Here is a 16,085-nt window from a genome sequence, read left to right as displayed (position 1 = left end):
TATTTGTTAGACTAGGAGTGCTGCTATAGCTGCTAGGCTCACGGATACTCTATAGTGATTGTCTAGAGATGGCTTCTAATAATAAATCATCGAAAATCTTATCTATAAACGCGAATGATTAGTCTAGACTTTACAAGAAGCGGTCTTACATACGGGAAAGACTAACCTTTAAGAGTGATAGAAGGCATGCTTAAAACAACTGCGGCAACGAAATAGAAGGTAAACACTTACGCTATAGCAAGCGTCTAACAAAGACATGAAACAGGTACTTAGATAATAGGTAAAGTCCTTATGCTAGAGGCACTCCCGGGCGAGCACTTAAGACCTTATAGGCGTTGTTGAATATAATCCTCTTGCCGGCCGGTTTAGCAACCTTGACGTGAGACATAGGCAGTAGAATTGTTGAGCGTGTTGAATGAAAAACTACAAGATAAGATAATCATGCAAGGTAAAGGCTTTATGTCCCGAAGGCGCTCCTAGGCACAACCTAAGATCTCTGCAGGCGTTGTCGGTTGCGTTGCTCTTGCTGGTTCAGCAACGTCTAGCGTGAGGTGTAGGATAAGAAAGCCCTTTCGTAAGCCGTAGTTTGGTTAATAGCTCGTTCGACTTGATCGGTAGAGCCGGCGCAAGCGTTCGTTCGTAGGTAAGAGGTTATCTAGAAATGCAGAAAAGCGGGTATGCTCTCGAGGCGTATTGTCTCTCATTCTACTATATAATATAGTACCCTTTCTATAATTGTAAGCGATCTTACCCTCAAGTAGGCCTTTAAGCCTAGACTGTAAGTTAGCTTACAGAACTCTAGCGTTAGGATTCCTAGAGCGAACGCTATAATTATAACGCGAGGCTAGTAGTATATAATAAGATATTATTACAAGATAATAAAAGTTACTAAAATGGTTAAGACTCTAATTAAGAAAGTAGAGAATAGTGCTAAGATATAGCTAATAAAGTAAGAGTTAATATCATGTAATAATAATTAGATAAGTTAAAAAGAATATAAAATTATTATTTAAATTAAGTATACTATTCTAGTAAGTAAAGATAGTATTATCTATATACTTAAGCCTATAGCTTATATTTCTATACCGTGATTCTCTTAATATAGACTCTCTTAGTGAAATTACCTATATCATATAATAATTTCTTTAGTATAGCTCTTTTTAGTGAAATTATCTATATTTTATTATATATATTTCTAGAAATATTTTCCTAGGAAAAGCCTAGAGTTATGATACTATATATTTATATAGATATCTTAAGAATACTATATAAGCTCTTTTTCTTTCTTATACCTAGATTGATAGCGCTCTTAAGTTTAGCTTAATTAAGAAAATAGTTAAGCACTTTGAACTAGCTCTTAGAAACTCGAACCTAAAGTTAATAGCTTAGGTAAAGATTAGTAAGCTCTACTAAAAGAATTACGACTTTATTACCTTTACTACTAAGATTTATACTATATTAATAATACTAGATATAGTAATAATACAAAGAAGCTAACCCTCTATATAAGTATATTAAATTAGGTTAGAAATACGCTTATAAGCTATAAAACTAAAAGCTTAAGCTATCTTAAGTTCTTCTATCTATACTAGCGTATTAATAGGTATCTCTTTACTATAGCTAAAACTACTAGAAGTATTCTCTTTTTTAAAAGTATATCTTTCTAACTCTACTTTCTATAACTAGTTGCTTACATTTAACTACTACTCTACCTATCACTTTATCTATAGTTTATACTATATAATACTTCTACCTCTTATAATATTCTTTAAGTAATTTAGTCTAGAAACTTATACTACTAATTTATAAAATTACATTATTAGTATTAAAACGAAACTAGTGGAAACTATTAAAAACAAAGCGCTTTGAAAGTTATAGTAATATTATAATAAAGTAAATAGACTTATATAGGTAAGTAATATCTCTTTATAAAACCTTTTAAGTCTTATTTTATCTTAGATAGAGCTTATACTATATATTATAAAGAATAATATTATAGATTTATAAATAGTAGATGCATTTTTATAAACCTTTACTTTTCTAGTATAGTAGAGTAGCTAGTAGAAGGTTTATATAGTATATAATCTAGCTAGGCTTAGTTCTCTTAGTTCTTTCTTTTCTTTATTAAAAGGTGCTTTTTAGTAGCATTAATTACCTAATATACTTATATGATAGTAACTTGTATAGGGATTCTCGAATAGAAATTAATTATTTTTACTAATATTAATTATCTTTCTTCTATACTTCTATTTACTATATATTGTATTTACTATTACTATTATCTGTATTAGATCTTTATAAACAAATGACCTTAACTAGTATTTATTATCTATACTTTATACTAGTAAAAGTATTTAAAGTATATTCTATTGCAGAACTTGAATAAGTTTAGAGTTAACTAAATTCAAAAAACTATACAACTTATAAGCTAAAATTATATACTTTAAGTTAACTAATAATATTTATATCTATAATATAGTAGCTAGAAACTCTATATATTATAATAATTTAGTGTATTAATTTTACTTTTTAAGATATTCAAATGTAGTAAGATACAAAGAGCTTTTTCTAAGAAACTATATTCTATAAAAAGAATAGTCTAGTTTTAGTTTCTATCTATATTAGTAAGTCTTTTTAGCGATTATAAGCGGTTATAAGCGCTATTTTAGCACTAGTAGTAGCTATAAGTATTTGAAACTATAGAATAATTCCACTTGCTTCTAAGCGGCTCTAGAGTAGCTTCTAAGCGCTATTCTAGTAGAATATAGTACTATAAGTATTTATAGTAATTATAGCGGTTATAGTACTGTTTAGTAACTAGCTTAGTAAGTAGTTTTATTAAGAAGAAAAGCTATAAGTCTGATTTAACTAGCATTCTATAGAAACATATAATAGAATCTTATTTTAAGAGTAGACTAATAAAAACAATACTTATTTATCACTTACTTTTCGAAACCATGGATATTATTCCTATTTTAGCTAGGGAAAAAAGATTAAACGAAAATCAGAACTCCTAAAATTATACATCTGATGTCTTATATATTTGTTTGCTAATCATCTTTTAGTTCTTGGCGCTCCGGGCGGGTTTGGCGGGTTTGGTGGTTTTAAGCGATTTTGGCCGATTGGATTTTCCCGAGCGGGTGAAAAATTTGCTGATGTACACTAGTATTATCCTTCTCACTACTGAAGCAACCCTTGGGTTTCCGATATCTCCGCTTCCACTCTTTAATATTCCAAGTCGGAAATCCCTCGTACAGATCAAACGCCTCCTATGTCCGATGACCGTGGTTTGCAAGGCCCCAGGGAGGAGCTAACTTTCAAATCATTCTGGAAGAAAGCTGCAAAGAGAGTCGCTGGCTCGACCTTAACCTTCAAACAGCACCAACCCGATCGCGGTGGACAACAGACATGTGAGCAATCCTTAAAAGTCAGGGCCGTCGATGATCGTGTGCTATTGCAACGCTCTATATTATCTGTCATATTCGAATTTGTCACTGATCCACAGAGCAGCACAGACTCCGGCCGGTGAGGGTACCAGCACTGGTTTGGAGATAGATCAAGATGCGCGCAACAAAGATAAGAGCAAGAGAGGCCAGCAGACCGCGCGAGCTCAGATGCGAGTCACTTGCCCATTCTTTATTGCGGTGCACCAGACATAGGGCAACGCTGACATATTCCATCAAAGACTACATCGTCGACGCAAAGAGGAATACGTCCAACATCTCGAGGAAGAGATAGCCCATCTACGACAGATGGATGTCGCTGCCCGTGAAGAGAAGACACGGCTGGAAGTTGAGAATGCCACAATCAGGCAAACGCTGGTCTCGCACCGAGTAGCTCTTTCCCCAAGCCAGACAGCCACTGAGGAGGTCGCCTTGTTCCAAGATCCAGCGATCGCCTCTGTTGGTTTCGATGACTATATCGGGCACGACCGTATCTTTGTCGTCGCGCCAGGCGCATCTGTCCAGCCAGCTTCTGATTTTACGAGCCAGCTCTCGCAGTTTCATACTGCCGCTCCGTCAACCTCCATCGCACCGCAAGTTCACATAGACGATCCCTTTAAGGTGCTTGACTTTATCCTCGCGTAAGTGTCTTTATCTGCCCTCGGTAATACCGCCCTGGCCCTTACGAAAATCGTAGTCTTGAACATCCGTGCAGAGATCATATCGAGCCGCTGAGCGCATTCCCGCATACCCACCTCGCTGATCCAAACGGTCACATGCTTACACTCTCTTCCCACGTCTACTCTCACGCCCCTCAAGAACACATTCCGCCCGAAAATCCATGGAACTTGCCATACGCCGAGATTGAGAAACTGGTCCAGTTCAGCGAGGCTTTGAATCTGCAGGACGAGATTACTCCTGTCCAGGCTTGGCAAAATCTCAAGAGCCATATAAAGTCAGAATTTTTGCATGATGCTGTCCTGAGGGAACTGAAGAGAGACCTAGCGCGTCTCGTCATTTGCTATGGGTACGCTGACCACAGCGATTACGAGGCATTGCTGACGATTTTCTCTAGGTTCGGCGCTGTGCTAAACGTGACGCAGTTCTGGGATTCCGTGAAGAGGGTTGTCGGAAGCCGTAATTTACGTCATGGTACCGAGTTACATCAATGACAAAGTGCGCCTTGATCGCTCGGCATCTGGATGATTTTGGGAACAAAGCTAGGCATTGCAGCTCATGGTCCGACAGCCGGTGTCAATACTATTCGGCTGAGATTCTTACGCTTACAGAAATGCCCATTTTCGGCCGTGTAATCTTGAATAAAAATCATGGACGAGGTGTTCAGGAAGTATCTATTTCCAAGGTTAGAAATCCAATCGGCTTTGAATGTGGCTTGCATAGCCCAATGTGGGCCCCGAGCCATCAGCGTCTCACGTTGTGTCTGGTACTTCCCTATGATGGCGCTCACCATGACCTAACGCACAACTTGAAGTGAAGCACTCGAAGCATCGACGCGTTCTTCAGGGAATGGCCCTTGTTTCTGCTGACTGCAGCAAGTCGAGTCAAATTCTTAGATCGCCGCTACGCTTAACCGACGGAAGCTAACCTTAAATAGGCAATTTTGATTTCTTAGAATCTTACTCAGCCATCTCTACAACACAGCCTATTCTAAATTAAAGCCTCCGTCTGATATTAACTTAGTGTCTTGGATCCTTATAATTCAGCCCCTTCGATTCCTGGCCTGTCGCGGAGGGATGTGGAATCATTATTGCCCTGGTTCTGGACCATAGATAAGCGGAGCCAATTGCGTTGCGGAGCATAATCTACGCTCTGCAAGAGCGAGACTTGGGTCTTGTTGATCCAGCGCAAATCACCAGAATAGTGTATTAATATGTGAGCTGCAAGGCTCCTCTGCGACAGCTGTCATGATCCGTTTCGGACAAACTGTAGCTGGCCAGACGCCGAACCCCAAGGCACGCTGATCCTTAGAAGACATGCTGGTCCTTAGCAATCGCGCAGGTCCTTAGCAATCACGCAGGTCCTTAGCAATCACCCTCTTTGGAACTCCCAGTATCTGAAATACCTTTCTGCATTGAACTATTAAGTGAGACTGATTTTCTATATTGTGGCTGTCATCAGCACCACTCTCTTCACTACACCGAAATTCCTCCACTCTTCTGCATCTTCTGTTCAGTTCGAACGCCTTTCCCTCGCCTCTTTGAGTATCCCACGACTCAATAATGGAAACACACTCATCTCAAGATGAGTCGATACCTGACATGGCTACGAAGCCGCCAACTTCCCAGATACTTTCACATAGTCTCTCGGCCTCAGATCCAGACAATCCAATGAACTGGCCGCTTCACCGTCGTACATATGCTTCTGCAGTATCATGGGCATTCGCGTTTGCAGTGTACAGTTGCTGTGCACGCACACCTACCAACGTCTGACTGACTATTGATGCAGCGCCTTTGGCCTCACTGCCTACACCGCCGGTATCAATGATGTCGTGGCAGAGTTCAATGTATCGACAAAGGTCGCTATTCTGGGCTTCTCGCTTTACCTCTGGGGTATCGCCTTCGCGCCGATCTACACGCCTCATGTCGCCGAGAGATACGGTCGCTCAGTCGTCTACTTTGCAAGTCTGTTCGTACACATGCTATTTATCCTTGGAGCGGGGTGGTCTCGGAGCTTTGCGAGTCTGGCAGTGTGCCGTTTCTTCGCTGGGCTCTCTGGTGGTCCTTGTCTCGTGCTCATTGAGGGGACGTTTGCCGACGTTTGGTCAGCGGGCACGACGAATACGTACTATGCGGTTCTGGGTCTGGCTTCCTACGTTGGAGCGGCTTGCGGTACGTCATAAACCTCACAATGCCAAAAACCAACCATTCTGACCTGTCTCCGCATACAGGACCTCTAATTGGCGGCTTTGTCGTGGGCGCGACCGGCTGGCGGTGGACCCAATGGGTCTCCTTAATGGTCTCGTTGGCAGCTTTCCTCCTCGGCATAGGTGTCCCTGAAACGTATCAGAGAGAGATCCCCAGACGAAGAGCTAAGCGGCTCGGTCGCGCTTATGCGGAAACACCTGCGCAAAGCGGCGTTACGATCTCGCAAATGGCTCGCATCACCGTCTTGTCGCCGCTCAAGATGCTTGTTACCGAGCCCGTCGTCATCATGTGCAGTCTCTATCTAGGTTTCAACTTCGCAATCATCTTCCAATGGTTCATCACGGTGCCAGCCGTGCTGAACTTGGTCTACGGCTTTACAATCCAGCAAGCCGGTCTCGCATTCATCGGCGCAATTGTCGGTTCCTTGTGCGCAGCCGCGATGTCCGTTGTCATCGAGCAGATCCTCTACCGCCTCCATGTTAGGAACAAGCTGCACATCAACTCCATGGACATCGAATACCGTCTGATCCCGGCTATGATCGGTGGCTTCGGCATCACCGCCTCGCTGTTCTGGATTGGTTGGACGGCGGAACCTACGATTGGCTGGCCCAGCCCTGTAATCGGTACCGCGGTGTACGTCTGGGGCAATTTGAGCGTGCTAATCTCCCTCGTTTCGTACCTCTTCGATGCTTATCCACCTGCTGGAACTCTCTCAGCACTTACTGCAGCCGCCAGCTTACGTCTGGTTCTTGCAGGCCTCATTCCATTAGTTATCCTACAAAGTTAGTTCGTCCTTTCCAATACCGTGATATCTGTGCTGACGTATTTGCAGTGTTTACAGGTTTGACCGGTGCGTGGGCGCTGAGTTTGTTTGGTTTCATCGCCGCTGCTATGCTGCCTATTCCATTCATACTCTTCAAATGGGGCCCGAAACTACGTGCTCGCAGCATGTATACTCACCGGCAGTCTACGATGGACGACCAGCACCATGAAGCGGAGCATACAATGGGCGAGCAGAACCGCATGAGTGTGTGATCGTCTAGTGGATGGAGCTAGGGCGTGGAGAGTGTGATAAGCGCTGCTATCTTTCATTTTTTGCCTCTGGAACGCTGTGGCTACCCTATTAAAGTTCTTCTAATGTTGTAGAGTGAGCATAATAATCTGAATTTCAGATAAATTAATTCTCTCGTTGTTTTTAGAAGTACACCTTACACCTCTAGCAGTGATACAAATCGTCCGACTAAAAATCGGTCGAAGCCGTCCGATTATTGACCGGGTCGTCGTGCCGGCTAGCAGCCGCGCTAAGCCCTTCCGGAGCTACTATCGGTTTCAAAAAGTGCAGCGGTTTGAAAATAAACTTTATCCACCCTCCCTCTAAGGCTCATTATTCCATTGAGCATGCGCAATGCTTTTACCTTAGTTAAATACTTTTAGATACCTTTCTTACGGCTATATCTATCTATATTAGTATTTATCTAGGTATAATTTACGAAATACGTAGTAGAAAAGCTTAAAGTATTATGAAAACTACTTATAGATACACCATATGCACGCCGCGTACGAGCTTTCAAGGAAAATAAAGTATACTATAGAATTATATATCTTAGTAGATTATTAGCTATATAGTATTACTACTCTTTATAATCTTTAGCTATCAGATAGCTATAGCTGAACTAAATCTTTTAATAGTATTTAGTTATATTCTAAGCGCTAGACTATTATATAGAATATAGTTTTAGTCTTTAATAATTAAGAGAGGAGGAATAAATAAAGTTTCTTTCTGAATAACTATACTTTTTGAAACTAATAGTATCTCTTAGAGGTATAGAATTTACTTACTACACTATTACACTAACTAGAAGATATAGTATCTAAGTTTAAAGAGCTTGAATCAAGCAAGTTACTATATAGTATAACACTACCGAATCGTAGTATTCTAGATCTTATTAACTAATTAGTTCACTTGTTATTCGCGGTGAAAGTATAGGTCTATATATTAATAAGTAGTTCTTTAAACATAAAGAAGCACTAAAGACTTAGAGCTTCTATCTATAAGATAGAATATTATAATAAGATAATTTAGGATACGATTATTAAGTTAAGATAAGTACTTACTATAAGAATTAATATATAAAATAACTAGTAAGCTAGTTATGCTAAGATCCGCAGAAATAACTTACTATATTATATACTATTTAAGGAAAAGTCAGCTAAACTACGTCTATTTCCAAGGATTTCAATCTTAGTAAGTGTTTTTCTTAATATTTCACGTAGTATTTCGCTTTAATATCTAGAGTATTCCTATAATCTTATTAAAATAATGCTTTTCTATTCTTCTAGAGTATCTTATACTCCTCTATATAAAGTAATACCTTTATACTATAAATTAAATAATTTGTTATTCTAGTAATTATATAACAGCAGTTACTATAAAATAACTAAAGTTATTATAATAGTTAGAGTTCTGATTAAAGAGATAGAGAATGGGGTTAAAATATAGAAAAATTAGATTAATATTACTAAGTGATAATTAGATAAGTTATAAGAATATTAGATTCTTATTTTAAGTTAAGTATAATGTTTCTATAAGAGAAACATTATTATCTATATACTAGACTATACTTATAGTCTATATTATCTATAGTATCTGTAGTTCTAATAGATAATAAAGATAATTAGATAGTATCTATATTATCTATATTGTTTGCATTCTCTATAGATAGTGGGAATAATATAGATAGCCTCAGTAACCCTACTTAGCGCAGTTCTACTATAGCGCTAGCCTTAAATTATAATATTAGGGTTCTTATACGCTTAAATTATTTCTTTTACTTACTATAGTAACTATCTATATAGCTCTTTAGAACGCTATGTAGCTAAATATACTATAAGTTATAATCTTTTATCTAAATAAGGCGCTTTACTTGTAATTTACTTACACTTACACTAGGGTCTTAGATTTATTAAAGCTTATACCTAGTAATATTAATATAGTAGTAGAAAATTATAAGAAAGATTACTAGTATCTTGGATGTATTTCTAGTAGTTATAGCTAATATAAATCTAGAGTATAACTAAAATAATCTACTTATTCTACTCTATTAAATACTAGTAGTTTAAAAATAGGCTTAGATAATTCTAGAAGAATAGACTACTACAAGATATAGCTACTAAAGCTCTATAAGTGTCTAATTACTATTAGAGAAATTAAGATTTCTAGTATCTTTATCTAGCCTATTAGTTTTACTAATACTTATTAAGCAGTCTATTAAAAGAGTTTTTACAGAAGTAGACTACCTAGTTCTATTATTTATAGTAAAGCTCTAGCTTAGTAACTTACTCTAGCTAGTTTACACTATTAATACACTATATTAATTAGTAGAAGCTCTTCTATAGATATTAAGTAGTTTATCTCTAGTTCATTTATAAATACTCTTTTAGCTAGTGTATTTAACTATACTACTAAGTCGTTAACTTATAATCTTAATATAGTAGTTAAGACTAGTCTAGTAGCTATAAATAATAAAGAAGAAAAGAAAGAAAAAGATCTAGCTAACTACAGAAAAAAAGATTTAGAATATAAAGACTTACTAACTATAAATAATACTAAAGCTTTAAGAGTTTTATAATACTAAGTTAGCTCTTATAGCTAGCTAGCTTAGCTTAGCCTTAGGGAAGTACCGCTTTTCTATTAATAAGAGAAAGAAACTACTTTACTACACTTATATAGCTACTTTTACTGGTAAGATGTCACGAACCGCGACAGATGACGCGGAACAAGAAGTGATTAGTGCCAAGCGTCACGTGAAGGACTGATCACTTAGGAGGCTAAGGACGGCCTAATCGGTGTGATTAGTGTGATTAGAGACGGATTACACTAATTAAGGGGATCACGGCGCAAGGCATTGCAGTATATAGGCAGCACCATTCTCGTTCATTAGGACGGTGTGCTCAACTCAAATAAGAATCCAGCATTCTTTATAACTTAATCTAATCTCACTACGTGATCTTAATCCTCACCTTGTTAACCATATCTTAGCACTATTCCCTACCTCCTTAATTAGGACCCCAACCATCACAGTAACCTTTATTATCTTATGATAGCACCTCGTTACACTTTAAGCACCACCTTCGTGGAACACCCAAGATCAACACGCTAATATGTCAACTATAGGATCAACCGCCGGACCATCAAGGGGGCAGGCACCGCCGCCACCCCTAGCACCGAAACCAATTAAGGTCAAGGTACTGGATGAGTATAGTAGAGAGCGTAATAAACTCGACTCATAGCTACTTCAATGCGACTTATATATATAGCACAACTAGGACCGTTTCTAGAAAGAAAATGAAGTGATGTTCGTTGTCACCTATCTAAGGGGACGAGCATTTAAATGGATCCAGCCCCATCTTAAGGACTTCCTTAAGAATGATGAACGCAACTAGTTCTAGGAAATAACGGAACTGTTCGCCAATATGCTCTCGTTCAAAGCAAAGATACGACGAGTATTCGGAGACATCGACCCGGCTTATACTACGGAGAGAGAACTAATAAACTTGACCCAGAAGGGGTCAGCAGCCAATTACGCTGCCTAGTTCTAATTAGTAGCGTCTAACACCTCATGGGATGAGACGGCTTTAACCGCGCAGTACTACCGAGGATTAAAAGAGAACATCAAGGACGACTTAGTCAGAGGCGACCGACTAGATCGTTTACAGGAAATGATTTTAACGTCAATCAGGATTGACAATCGACTGTATAAACGAAGGTTGGAAAAGAAAGGCTATAACGCGCTAGTAGTGGTAGGACGCAAACCAAGTAACCCTACTTAGTATAACCAAGATCCGTATAAGCTTAGGCCTATGGAACTTAACGCAACAGAAAGACGTCCGGGACGCTTTCCTAAGAGAAGATTATAGGGAGAACGCAGAACGCCCTCGCGAGGATAAGGATTGTCCTTAGGATAAAGAAAGTCTTTTACAGGAAAATGCTTCAACTGCGATCGCACAGGACATATCGCTCAAGACTATAGGCAGCCAAAGAAAACCCAATCGCTAGTAAAGACGAATGGCCTAAAGAAGCAAGGCAAGTTAGCTGCCACTATAACTTACTATAGGGCTATATCCTAGACTGCATGCTACAACAACAGGTGTCAGACACACCTAAGCGACAAGAACAGATCGGGTTAGTTTCCGAAACCACCCAGATCGGGACAAGCATTGCAAGTCACTAAGAAGGAACCCAGCTGGAGGACGGCTACGTTCTAGAGGTTATAGGCCGAGGTCCTGGTTACACCCACCACGGTACTATACACCCTCTCGGAGGAAGAGGTAGTACCGTTAGAAGAAGAATCGTCGGAAAGCGAAAAAGACTCCGACATCTCAAACCTAGTCTTAGATAAAGAACCAGAAATAAGGGTACCATTATAAAATCTCATCACGGGCGGATACCCACCCGAGGTATAGAACTAAGCGTACCACGACGTATGCGAACTCATAGAGGCCTAAGCGGGACAATTAGAGTTTAAAGAAAACCTTAAGAAGATTAAAATAAGGTTAACCGCCTACAAAGTACAGTAGAGATCCGCTATTAGTTTTAGCGAACTATATAAAGAAGTCTACGACCTTATCCTAGGACGACTAGTCGTAGCTATAGAGCGTGTGCGTTAGCTAGGGTAGATACTAGATAGCATGCCCCGCCTAGGACATGAATATTACGATATAGTGCGAGAACACCCGCCTATAGAAGCAAGATTCACTAGGGATAGAGGATATATCACCCCTAAGAGAGGTTACATTTCTAGGGAACTCTAATAGAAAGTCACAGTATTACGACAGGAATTCATAGCTAGGGATCCATGAGTGAATTCGGGACGCCGGGTCGATCCAAGTAAATTCTAATATAATAGAATAGAGACTCCTACTAAGGAAGAGAGTTTAGGGAGCTCTAACTCGGAAAGCTCTAATTTAAAAAACCAGAAGGCCTTCCGGCTAGAGGGTCGATAGAAGCGCCTACCGAAAGACTTTCGAATAGGTGTAAGGGCACCTGGGTACTAGGAGTATAATACCAAAAGCATACCCTTACGGCGATAAAATACACCGGAAACCTACGAGTGTGGGTTAAGATTAGCTAAATATAGGCTAAGGCACTAATCGATTCGGGTGCTATAGCGAACTTTATGTCACCACAGTTCGCCTAGGGAGCTAGCTTGCAGTTACAACATAAGCTCGACGCCTACCTAGTCACAGCGGTAGATAGTTAACCTTTAGGCTATAATTAGGGATTAGTAGACCAAGAAACCAAGACAGTTAGGTTACAGATTAGACCCCATGTTAAGGACATGCAGTTCGATATTACGGTAACAGGAACCCACAACGTAGTACTAGGGTTACTATAGCTCAAGGACGTGAATCTAAGGATTGATTGGACCCGTCAAACATTGGACTTTTCTAAGGGGAAATTGGTCTAAATAAGTGAAGACACGCTAGGAGACAGCCTCGAGATATGCGTAATCTCGGCTAAAGAACTTATTAAGGAAGTTCGAGAGAATCCTAAGTAAGTATAGATCCTATAGAGTAAGCGACGAGAGCTCGCGTCTACTATAGCCCCATTATCCATTCTAGACAAATATAAGGACTACGTGAGGTTATTTATAGATAAGGCTCCAGACGAAGCCCTACTAGCACATTAGCTATAGGATCATACGATACCTATTGAAGAAGGCAAGACACTAGGGAAGTTAGCGATTTACCCACTATTACTAGAGAAACTAGAAGCGCTACGAACGTATCTAGATAAAAATCTAAAGAAAGAATTCATACGGGAATCCCAGTCACCCGCAGGATATCCTATCCTGTTCGTACTAAAGAAGGACGGGAAGCTACGACTATATATCGACTACTAGGGACTAAATAATATAACCATTAAAAATAGTTATCTATTACCTTTAATTTCGGAGTTATAGGATCGACTCTAAGGAGCCAAATAGTTCACAAAGTTCGACATCCCAGAAGTATACAACCGGATTCGAATTAAAGAAGGCGAAGAGTGGAAGATAGTAATAAGAACCCGTTTCGGACTCTATAAGTATTTAGTTATACCATTTAGGCTCACTAATGCTCCCGCCACGTTCTAGGCATATATTAATAATATCCTAAGGGAACACTTAGATGTGTTCGTGGTCGTCTATCTCGACAACATACTAGTATATTCTAAGACTAAAGGAGAACATGTGCAACATATTAAATAAGTCTTAGAAGCGCTCTAGCGAGCGAACTTACGGATCGTACTAGAAAAGAGCCAATTCTATCGACAGGAGATTAAGTTCTTAGGGTATATTATCACGGATTATGGGATCCGGATGGACAAGACTAAAGTATAGGCGGTACTCAAGTGGCCTACACCGAAGTTAGTAAAAGACGTGTAATCGTTTCTGGGACTAGCGAATTTCTATAGGAAGTTCATACGAGGCTACTCTCAAATTACAGCGCCACTAATAGATCTTATAAAGAAAGATTAAGGATTCCAGTAGAGCAAGAAAGCTAGCGACGCTTTTTGCATACTAAAGGAATAGTTTAGTATAGAACTAGTTCTAATAATATTTAACCCGACTAAGGCTATTATCATCAAAATAGATGTATCGGACCTAGCTATAGGAGCATGTCTGAATTAGCAGAACAACAATAGACGTTAGCATCTAGTGGCATTTCACTCACGAAAGTTCAGCGAACCCGAACTAAACTATAAAATCCACGATAAAGAGCTACTAGCCATTATAGAAGCATTTAAACAATAGAGAGTATATCTAGAAGAAGTAAAGTATCCAATTTAAGTGTTCACGGATCACAAGAATCTAGTATACTTCACCACCACTAAGGTCTTAAACCGAAGACAGGTACGCTAGTCTAAGGAATTATCGACATTCAATTTCGAAATTCACTATCGGAAAGGCTCCGAAAATGCGAAAGCGGACGCTTTTAGCAGAAGGCTAGATTATATAGGGGAGAAGCCCTAGATAGTCAGCTCGATCCTAGAATAGCATCTAGATAGAAAGATTACGTATAATCGAGGTATACTAGCGGCTACCATAATAATTATGAACGACAACCTTAAGGAACGGATACGGAAAGCATACGTGTAAGACGCCCATGCTTAGAGAGCACTTTCTAAGAACCTTAAAGGATTTAAACAGATAGATAAAGGCCTATTACTATTCAAAGGACTAGTGTACGTACCACCAGGACAGCGGACGGAAATTATTCGATAATACTACAATAATCTAACCGAAGGACACCGCGGAATCTTTAAGATAGTTAAAGCAATTAGCCGCACCTACTTCTTCCTAAGGATAAGGAAGAAAGTGGAGGAATACATCGCAGCCTACGACCTATACTATAAGATAAAGGCAACCCGGCATAAGCTATACGGGTTAATAAAATTAGTAGTAATGCCAACACGGCTATAGGCTTTAATAGCTATGGATTTCATTATTAAGCTACCTCTATCCGAAGAACCCTTAACAAGAGTGAAATATAACGCCGTGCTCACTATTATAGACCGATTAATAAAAGAAGTACGATTTATACCTTATAAAGAATCGTCCAACGCTAAAGAATTAGCATACACCTTCCTCCGGAATGTGATAGCGATATAAGGACTACCTAAAGAAATTATATTAGATAGGGATAAGCTATTTACATCGAACTTCTAGACCGCGCTCACGCGACAGCTAGGACTATCACACAAGCTATTAACAGCTTACCATCTCCAGACGGATAGATAGACGGAGCGCATGAACCAAGTACTAGAGCAGTACTTAAGAGGTTATGTGGACTACTAACAAACTAATTGGGTATCGCTATTACCACTAGCACAACTAGCATACAACATAAGCGTAAACGAGACAACGGGTATAACACCCTTCTACGCAAACCATAGATACCATACACAACTATTCCACGAACTAAAAGAAATCCAAGTAATATCTAAGACAGCCCGGACTACCTTTAAGGAAATGCAATAGATTCACAGAGAACTCTAATACGATATTGAGTTTCTATTAAAAAGATCAGCATTTCACTACAATAAACATAGATCCAGGGGACCTATACTTAAAGAGGGGGATAAAGTTTACCTCCTCCAGAGAAACATCGAGACAACGAGACTAAGCAAGAAGCTTAACCACGTTAGGATAGGACCTTTTAAGATCATCAGAAACATTAAGGACACCAGCTACGAGTTGGACCTACTGGAAGGAATAAAGATACACCTAGTGTTCCACATTTTGTTATTAGAACTAGCACCTAACGGAGTGCTAGTGTTAAAAGAAGTACCGGACAATTACGTGATAGAATAAGAGGGACGATACGAAGTATAAAGGATCCTAGACAACAGCGCCGACTTCGATAATAGTGCGCGAAGATATCTCGTAAAATGAAAGGGCTACCTAGACTCGGAAAACACATGGGAGCTACTCACTAATCTCGATAGATGCGAACGAGCTATAACGAAGTACCTTAAACGGTCGAGGCCTTGTTGGAAGTAGGCTTAAAGAAGGAAGGAGGGAACCCATCCAGGGCGTTCCAGGTCGTAGGAGACATAGCAAGCACATCCAAGAAGGCGACGGGCGCAGGATTAGGGAAGTCTATTAAGAACTTGGGAGGAGGACTCGGTTATCCCCGCTCTAAGGCTTCCACCTCCTTAATCGACGATAGTTCGCGCGACATAAGCTGGGAAGAACGGTTTTCCCACTCAGCCAGC

The 16,085-nt window shown here is 39.6% G+C and overlaps 2 protein-coding genes across 2 annotated transcripts; both read left to right on the top strand.

Annotated features, from left to right (window-relative positions):
- Window positions 1-4,219: 4,219 nt before the first annotated feature.
- W97_05093 (uncharacterized protein) lies at window positions 4,220-4,615 on the top strand (the record flags this gene model as incomplete). Its single annotated transcript, XM_007782978.1, has 2 exons — window positions 4,220-4,470; window positions 4,519-4,615. The coding sequence occupies 2 exons, from the start codon at window positions 4,220-4,222 to the stop codon at window positions 4,613-4,615; spliced, it is 348 nt and encodes a 115-aa protein (XP_007781168.1).
- Window positions 4,616-5,683: 1,068 nt separating this feature from the next.
- On the top strand, window positions 5,684-7,363 carry W97_05092 (uncharacterized protein; the record flags this gene model as incomplete). The annotated part of the gene is made up of 4 exons (XM_007782977.1): window positions 5,684-5,856; window positions 5,910-6,292; window positions 6,352-7,110; window positions 7,161-7,363. 4 exons carry the CDS (start codon window positions 5,684-5,686, stop codon window positions 7,361-7,363), a joined length of 1,518 nt encoding a protein of 505 aa, XP_007781167.1.
- Window positions 7,364-16,085: the final 8,722 nt, after the last annotated feature.

The sequence above is a fragment of the Coniosporium apollinis genome, assembly GCF_000281105.1.
Source record: "Coniosporium apollinis CBS 100218 chromosome Unknown supercont1.23, whole genome shotgun sequence".
Lineage (NCBI taxonomy): Eukaryota > Fungi > Ascomycota > Dothideomycetes > Coniosporium > Coniosporium apollinis.
This window is presented reverse-complemented; position numbering and strand designations above follow the sequence as displayed.